At 34.9% G+C, this 9,399-nt stretch overlaps 1 protein-coding gene across 1 annotated transcript; it reads left to right on the top strand.

The window, feature by feature from the left end:
• Nucleotides 4,762–9,159, top strand: LOC109718682 (casein kinase 1-like protein 3). The gene is made up of 13 exons (XM_020245030.1): nt 4,762–4,897; nt 5,014–5,054; nt 5,717–5,786; nt 5,855–6,003; nt 6,444–6,539; nt 6,630–6,700; nt 7,279–7,340; nt 7,419–7,482; nt 7,702–7,783; nt 7,879–8,002; nt 8,135–8,217; nt 8,310–8,458; nt 8,832–9,159. The coding sequence occupies exons 1-13, from the start codon at nt 4,822–4,824 to the stop codon at nt 8,860–8,862; spliced, it is 1,098 nt and encodes a 365-aa protein (XP_020100619.1). The 5' UTR covers nt 4,762–4,821; the 3' UTR covers nt 8,863–9,159.

Genomic DNA, 9,399 nt, shown 5'->3' with positions numbered 1-9,399 from the left:
CAGCCAATGGGATTGAGGGCTTTCCCCTCCATGGCTTTTTCTGTGGGTCCCAGTCCTGGCAGCTTTTTTAAGATGATAATATTATCAAAATAAAAAATATATATATATATATATATTTGTAAAGAAAAATAATACAAATTTTATGCTCCATTTATCCAAAAGCTGAAATAATATATTTTTTAAAATTTTTAGTATTAAAAAACAGAGTTGGGATACAATTAATATTTTGATGGACGAGTGTACGATTTATACTTTTTTAAAAAAGCAGCGTTTGGTTAGAGGATAGGAATAGGAATAAACTCTTATCCCCTTTTATACCCAAATGCTAATTTTTTATTCGAGAATAGTAATTCTCGGTTATTCCCACCAACACCTCCACTTTCTATATAAAACTATCTAAAATTGTTTTTATTCTTGGGAACAACCCAATTTTCATCCAAATACTATTTTTCTTATTTCCATATTTGCACGTATCCCTATAATAACTAATTCTTGCTTATACCCGAACCAAACGGTATAAATTAGTGTATAGTTAGAATTGCGCTATTCAAAGATATGTATTAATATAAGTTAGACATATTGTGATGCAGGCCCAAATAAACTTACAAACAACATGTGATGTGAGTCTCGTCTCACTGGTCTTGTCGTTGATGCCCTAATTTAATCTTTTTAAAATTTTGTTTTAATCTGTCACTCATATCTTGACTGAGTACCGAAACTCAAATCATACTTTCGGTTGACATTTGGTTCTGATACCACCTCACTTTTTGGGAGGTCATTCATCCTATAACTTCTCTAGTCTTAACATATTTAATCTTCTTAACCTCGTAAATCTAATATCACCAAAAATATAATAACCAATTAAAAAGTATAGTTTTATTATACTTTATATATAATATTATTTCAAATCCTAACATAGTTATTTTAGTTAAGCCTATATCAAATATAATAATTGGAAGTTATCTACTAGCTAGTGAAGAGTGATTGGATTCATTCATCTTTTGTCCATCCTAGTGTTAATTTTGTTAACATCATCATATTTTTTTTCTATTATTTACATATCAAATTTCAGTAAATTAAATTCAATGGATCTTTCTATCTATAATAAATTTTCAAATTGTTCCATGGATTATCTCATCCTTTGGTGGTAATGAACTTGAACTGTACATGAAAAGGAAACATTCCAAACATGAAAAGGAACGAACAGTGAACAGCAGCAGCTCCCACCCACAAACTGCTTTTGGGATAAAGCCATCTGGAAATGGATTGGTGTAGTTCCTTTTGGGGCATTTGTAGATTGGTACCTTTTTTTTTTTTTTCTTTATTTCCTTTTCACTCTCAACTTTGATTTTTCAATTTTATTTTATTAATTATATAGTTTGGTTAGATTCAACACAAGTATTATTTGAACAGAATAATTATAAGTATTTTTTCATGAAATGCACAAAATAAGCATATGCTAAGGCTTAGTTGGGTATTGAGGTTTATCTAACGTTATTAGATAGAATGGAGTTGAGAAAAAATATGCAGGGATATGCTTCTGCGTTCTCCGATAGAACAGTAAAAAATATATTATAACCGACTAAGTGCAATATGCGAAACGCAATATTACATACAGAAATAAATAAGGTATTTTTACATCATCGTTTCTTACCGTACATAATGTAATCTCCCCGCAATTCCGAATGAAGCCTAAAGATAGTAAAAAATTAATATGGGGATCTTTGGTCTTCAGACTTGGAAAGTTTTTTTTTTCGATTGTCTCTACTCTCTTTATTATCATTTTTTTTTGTTGCCAATAAATGTTTTATTTTGCTTTCCAAGTAAAAATGTTTTTTTCCTCAAGAATCTCAAATTTCTTATAAAGTTAAATTAATTAAGAAATTTCTTAATCCTAATTCGAGAAGAATCTACCACAAACCAGCTTTAAGATAAATAATGTAATTATTTGGGTCAATGCATAATCCACCACACACAATTTATGTGTTTCAAAGGTGCAAAGCATTTTTTATGCACATTTATTGGGGAGAAACATCTTAGTCCCAAATCTACCTAATTAGGGTGGCAATTCACAACCTAAAAAGTGCTGTGCCCACTTGCCACTTAAAAATAGGATTTTGAAAGAAGCTAATTAATTTCCCACAAGTAGCATGCTGTTGTTTGATGAAACTTAAAAGTGCTTTTAAAGCAGCTTTTGATGATCTCCTTTTCTGAAAAACAAAAAAGAGGCATTTGATCCTAAGATATTGTAGGGGGCTTTGGGGCCACAATTATTAATTAATTTGAGAGCATGCATGCAATTTTAAAGCATAGCTCAAGTGGGGTGTTGTTTATTATTCGAAGGAATAACTACATTTTCTTAAGGATAAAAAAAATAATTACATTTTATGTTTAGGTTGGCTATCTCTTTTTTATATATTATTATTATTAGAGTGATCTTTGTGTTCAACCACTTCACTTTCTAAGCATTACTCTCTTTGTTTTTTTGTGAAGCTTTACAATTTACATCAGAGTGGAAAAATGATAAAATTATAAATTGTTGCCCGTGATGGCTCAGTTTGGGTTCGTTCGATTGGTTTGGCCTGCATTAGATATCAAAATGGATTTTTCTTAAACCATCTCGATCGATGTTACGTAGCACAGAAACACATTAACCATATTTTGTTTTCTTTACTCTTATACTTGAGATTATAAAACGAGCTGAATTTAGCCTCATCAATATATGCATATTATTATAGAGATTATTCTATCATACGTTTTACATAATATAAACGTTATAGAGAAGTGTTTCCAGCAATTTAAGATTAGGTCCAAAGAGAAAGAGAAGAACCGATGGTGTTCTTTTCACCTTAGATTTGTGTGAGTTATGTGACGCTCCAACTTCTCCGGGGGTCACTTATTCTAGAACTACTCCCGTCCTAACACACTTAACTCTTTTAACTTCTTGGGTTTAGCCATCACCCAAAATGTTTAAGTCGGGTTAAGAGTTCTATTCCTATTATCTTTTATATATAGGATTATATGGAGTCTCACAATCTCTCCCATTTATGAGATTCGTCTCGCTAGTCTTGTCATTCCGACCCTGACTTAGTCGAAACTCTTCTTACAATTTCGGCTAATAATTGACTCTGATACCAACTGTGACGCCCCAGCTTCTCAGGGGATCACCCATCCTAGGACTATTCCCGTCCTAACACGCTTAACTCTTTTAACCTCTTGAATCTAGCCACCACCCAAAATGTTTAAACTAAATTAAGAGTTCTAGCTCTATTAAATATCTTATATATAGGACTATACGGAGGTCGCACATTAGTTAACCTATGAAATTATCAAGAACCCTTTATGCACATAACTGGATGAATTAGCAGTGCCAACTTTTTTTTTTTTTTTATTTTTTTTACACTGTATGAACAGATATTTTTTATGTAACAAATGTGCAAATTGGATTTTTTTTTTTTTTTTTTTTTTGGGTTTGTACTACTGATATGGATACTGAATTTGTTGCAATATTTAATTCAGTAGTACATAATCTTTATTTTTGACATGTTAAGTGGGGGCCTAAACCCTAGGAATTTTCCATTCCCAACTACCTCCATTTAAATATGCCACTTATGATGGTTCATTTTCAATCCCCATCAATTCTTTTCCATTGAAAGAGTAGTTTCATGGAAACTAGTATTTCACTGGGAAGAGCATCCATCAAGAACTTGTTCTCTAGATTCTCCTTTTCTTCTCTCTTCATTCTCTTTGGACCTTTCCTTTTCTTTCATTTTTCCAATTCATGTGTAATCTGCTCATTAACTACCATAAAGTTTTTTTTTTTCTTAATTCCACACACTTTAATATAATTTACACTTTTTTCCCCAAAATTTGTAAAACTATGATAATAGTAATAGCCTGGAAAAGTGACAAAACCTACATTAATTGATGGTCTTGTATTTAAGAGTAGAGGTGGAACATCATAATTATATTTAAAAAATATTTTGCCCATTTTAAGGTGTTTTATAATAAATTACTTTCACTGATATAATAGATTTTTTTATTAGAGGTGGAACAGCGGATAACCAAATAAATAAAAATATTGAAGGAAGCATATCGTAGTGAGATAATATTATAGCACAATTTTGAAAAAAAAATTATCGAAGTAGATAATAGTTACTTCTCCGAAGTAGAAGTTTCAAATTCAAAATTCTATTTTTAAGCCTATTGCAAATTAATTAAGTTCAATAAATAAAATTTGAGGGTTCTCAACTCTTAACCAAAATAAAGAAAAAAGGAATCTGACTTAAATCCAGCAAATAAAATAGGGTGGCCCATCTTTTTATTTTTTAAGTTTTTTATTTTCTAATATTAGTTTTGTAAAATATGTATGGCTATTTATTGGCTAAATAGGTATTAAATAATGCTTAGAACTTTTTTTAAAAAATATTTCAAAATTTGAATAGTGATAATTATATTTTTATTGTAAAAATAAAAAAATTATAAACTACAAAAAAAAAAAAAAGAGTAACAGCTCGGTGCTGGGCCATGGGCCGGCCCAGTGGCACGATCTGGCTCAAACTTAAAATGAACCGGTCTCGGCCAAACGGGTCGGATTTTTAAGCCACGCCCTGGTTCGATTCTCGAATCCACAAAACCACAGTGAATCCGAAATACCGGAAATACCCCTCAGATTTCTCCTTTATAACTGATCCGTCACCGCGCGGGAAAAAACTCAAACACAATCTCTCTCTCTCTCTCTCTCTCTCTCTCTCTCTTCTTCTTCTTCTTCCTCCTCCTCGTCCTTTCGAAACCCTAGAGAGGCGATCGATCAATTAGGGCATGGATCGGATCGTCAGGGAAAAGTACAAGCTCGGGCGGAAGATCGGGAGCGGAACCTTCGGCGAGGTCTATGAGGGTGAGACCCCCCCCGCCCCCTTCTTCTTTTCCTCCCCTGCTTCGATTTGATCCCACTTGATCGATGATTCAAACCGTTCTCATATTCATCTTTCTCAATTTTTCGATCCGTCGCAGCCACCCAGATCGATACGTTGGAGCGCGTCGCGGTTAAGATTGTGAGATCAGGCCGACCCTTCTTACTGGATTTGTGTTTGATTCCGAGCTTTTGATACCAATAACCGCAAGGGATTTGAGAAATTTATGATATAGTACTCTTTAATTCTGATCAAGTTTGGATTCTAATAGAAGAGTGGGGTTTCCTTGCTTGGATCTTCACTCGATGTGTTTGATTTCCGATTCATGGTGCTGAAAAGAAAATCTAGTTCTTGCTATTAGGTAGTGATATTTGGTTTTAATTGTTGATCAAGAAACTAGCATTTGTTTATTGGGTATAACTTATAAATATTTATGTTCATGGTTTGTGTTGCCACTTTTTCTATTTTCTCATGTTTATACTTTTATAGTCATGATTTTGATTACTTTGGGAATATTAGTTCAGTAGGAATCAGAATTCGGCTTGTGTGTACTGCGAAGGAGGACTTCTCCGTCATTTGCTTAACCTTTTGGCTTGAGCTCAAGCCCTTTGACAGATTAAATTGAGAATAGTTAAATATTTTGTTCGAATAGTAGTTCGTGGTTATAACTACAGATTGGTAGTGTTAATTGCAACACTGTGTACCCTTCTTCCCTCGGAATTTGAAATATTGTACGTAGGGCATCCTTTTCATTTAAGTGTGTGAAAGAACGGCTGCTTAATTTATATATGCATGTTCCTCAGGAGAAGGGCAATATCAGAAATTCCACTCTAATGGAGGAGGCTAGGATATACACCATTCTTCAAGGAAAAAGTATGTTACTACATTAAAGAAACATTTTCTTCCGACACTTGTCCAATACTGATACATTTGAACCACAGGCGGTATTCCAAAGATATTGTGGTCGGGCACGGATGGAGATGACAAGATTCTCATTCTTGAATTGCTCGGTCCGAATCTTCTATCTTTATTGGAGGAATGTGGTGGACGGTTCACGTTGAGGACAGTTCTATTGCTGGCAATCCAGATGGTAATAGAAGCATTGCTGCATTAGGCAATTAGTTTGTGTAAACATTAACATTTTATTATGATGGCATAGACTACCATGAGGTAAGATTCTCTTGAATAAAAGCTTCAAAACTTGATAACTGTGCATTATTCTGTGTGCTCACTATATTTTATGATTACGGAGCCTGTATTGATTTTTATTAGCTGAAAATTTTTAAGTTTGTTCTACAGACATGAATGAAGTTTTGTTTGATAACAGCTGTTTGCATCGATGCTTTTGAAAATACTGTCATGCTGTGAAATTCTTTGGCACTAGAACATTTGTCTTTTTTATAATATCTAATATTTCCCCTGTCACTATTTATTCCTGCTTTTTCATTGTTTTACAGTATGGTCCTCTAATTTCTGGTCCATGTTGAAAGGGTAATTAAACGTGGCAAGTTCTCGATACATGACTTGCAGATTGGAAGAATAGAGTACGTTCATTCCAAAGGCTTTTTGCATAGGGACATCAAACCTGAGAATTTTGTTATGGGTGTTGGTAAGCAAAGAAACCAGGTAGGTTTAGATGCGTCTAATTGGTTGGGATGGTGTAAGCAGTACCCAGATAAGCCTGCTGGTAATATAGTTGCTGATTTTGTTGTCTAGGTATACATCATTGATTTTGGGATTGCAAAATCATATCTAGATCCTGCTACCAATCGCCATATTCCAAACAGGTAAGGATTGACACCGATTAAATAGTATTAAAGGTAATATTCCTCGTCCTAATTGAACTTTGTTGAATGTATTTCCTTTTACCTTCAAACAAGTAATTATAAACAAGCAAGCACATGCAGAGAGAGAGAGAGAGAGAGAGAGAGAGAGAGAGAGAGAGAGGGGGGGGGGGGGGGGGGGGTGTGGGTGTTGTCAGTGGGGGGTTTGTAAGCGTGGGGAGGGAGGGGGGAGATCACTATTTCCATCTCCACTTCCGCTGCCGGCAATACCAGAAGGAATTGGCATGCCAATCCTTGTGTTGATATCACTGTTGCCATCTCCTCTCCTGCTGCCAGCAAGACCAGAAAGAAGTGGCATGCCAATTCCTCGCGTTCACTTATTTATGCCAAAATATTCTTACATTCTCATCTGCTTATGTTTAGTGTTTTTTTTTTTTTTTTTTAAGGGTCATACATCATCAAGAACCCCTGGAGCTACTTCTAAAAGTTTTTTTGAGATGCGCAAGTTTGCTGCTAGTTGTCGACTTTATTGGTCATTGCTGTAATTTGTAACTGGATTATGATACCTTCTTATGATGTAGGGCCTTGAAAAATGTGATTGGTACTCCTCGCTATGCAAGTTGGAACGCTCATTGCTTAAACGGTCAGTCATTGCTCTTATTGTATTAGGAGCTATAGTTGACATTCTTACTAGATTTTCTTTTCTTGCTTTTCTCGTCAGAGCCAAGCCGTAGAGATGATTTGGAATCTTTGGGTTATGTTCTTATATATCTCCTTAGAGGAAGGTAATTGTTTTCTCTTTGGCAATATCTTACGAACAGTACTCCTAGACAAGTATATACAAATATATAATCATATGTTGTATTCTTATATGTCCGACTTGATTGATTTTCCTCATCATCAACTTTGGCACATGAAAGTTTCCTGGTGGCTGATCAGCCTATTTTCCTTATGTTCTCTTAGTGACTGACCTAATTGATTTACTTTGCTGCTGCTGCATGTAGGCTTCCTTGGCAGGGTATAAGAGGTCCCACAAACAGCGAGAAGTATGCCATGCAATTCGCTGTGAAGCACACATTTCTTGAGGTTAGAATTTGAAAATGATAGGCTTCGTGCTCATTTGTTAACTTATTACATCATACAAACTTATCCAGTTATTTGGCCAAATTGACTTTTCCTAGCTTATCATGCCGATCCCAACTGAGTTAGCGAATTACTTAGCCTATTGCGATGGTCTGGAATTTGACGAGAAACCCGATTATGATTACTTGAAGCAACTCTTCTATGACCGATACTGTTCTGAAGGTAACGACATGACAATTATTAATAGATTGTAGATTGCTGCTGTTCACAAGATCGAAATGCCTACATTTATCCCTCATTATTTTTTCCCTCTTTTGCAACCATAGACCTTTGTGATCCCAAAGCTTTTAGCAGGTTATATGTCTGATAACTACTTTGACTGGACGAGTTTCCAATATCAAAAAGCCAGGAGGACATCAGCTTTGCCTCGGATTATTGTGAGTTTGCTGCGAATTTGGAAAAGTATAGGGAAGCCAAAATTCAAAAGTTTGCATCCTTTTCTTGAGTATTGGTTGTTTCTTTGCCCCAGAGGAGAGCACAGTTGCCTCTTCCCGCACTGACTAATCCCGACGTTCCGATGAACCACGACGCAAGCTCACAAGTGCAATCTGAATCTTCGGCCCCTGTTCACGATCCTGCAAGCAGTGTCGGCTCATCAAGCCGTTGGTTTCATACTTGGTTAGCTTGCTTCCTTGTATTCTTCTTTTTAATCTTATAGGGCCTTTTACGTATGAGCAATAATACCTATGCACCTTTCTTTTAGGTGTAAATTTTACACACTTAATGTCAAAGCTTTCATCCTTTTTACTAAAATTCAAAAGAGTTTTTATCAACTCTTGCATTTAGGGTTGTAAGATTTACGCCCCTATAAGGGGTGTACCCTTAGCATTTATCTTTACACATACATCCCTGCAAAATAATCTGTCTATGCACACCCTCTTTGTGAAATATGAATTTATGCATAACCTTGAGGACATAGTTTCTTACTAACGTCCCAACGAGCGGAGATTTATTTTTGTCGTTGCTTAACCAATTATTCTTGATCTTTTAGGCCCTTTATGAAGGATGCAGGACAAAAGTAAGCATGCGTGAAAAATTCATTCATTCTGCTATGAGGTGTCATTTTTTTCTGAAGCACTCTTCGGATGTCCAGAGTTATACTGCGTTGTTTTTCTTTCCGATTTCATTCATTCTTTTGTACATAGATCCTTTCGGCACAGTATAGATGTTTGGTAGAAGCCGGAACAATCAGGTTCTCTCTTAGTTCTTTTTTTCTTTTTGGCACAGTAGTCCTCAAAGTATGTGGAAATTACATTTTAGTGTCTCATTGTGGTTTGTTATGCCTATTAAGTTCTTCTAACAAAGTTAATCTGGGACTACAGGTTGATGACCTACGGGTTTAACCCAAAACAACAAAAAAACTTAAATTGAAGAAAAAAAAGTATTGATAATTTACTGATTAGGTGACCGAGTGAAAATTACAATGTTGTAGTGCTTGGCTTAATATATATATAATGGAAGTGTAGTGCCTTAAACAAATATATAGGATAAGAGATCCACGAACAGAATATTGTTAATATATTCTTTTATTCCTTTTATTTTTTTTCCAATCACAATAA

The sequence above is a fragment of the Ananas comosus genome, linkage group 12 (genome assembly GCF_001540865.1).
Source record: "Ananas comosus cultivar F153 linkage group 12, ASM154086v1, whole genome shotgun sequence".
Classification (NCBI taxonomy): Eukaryota; Viridiplantae; Streptophyta; class Magnoliopsida; order Poales; family Bromeliaceae; genus Ananas; species Ananas comosus.
The sequence above is the reverse complement of the archived record's forward strand: the minus strand, read 5'-3'. Positions and strand labels throughout refer to the sequence as shown.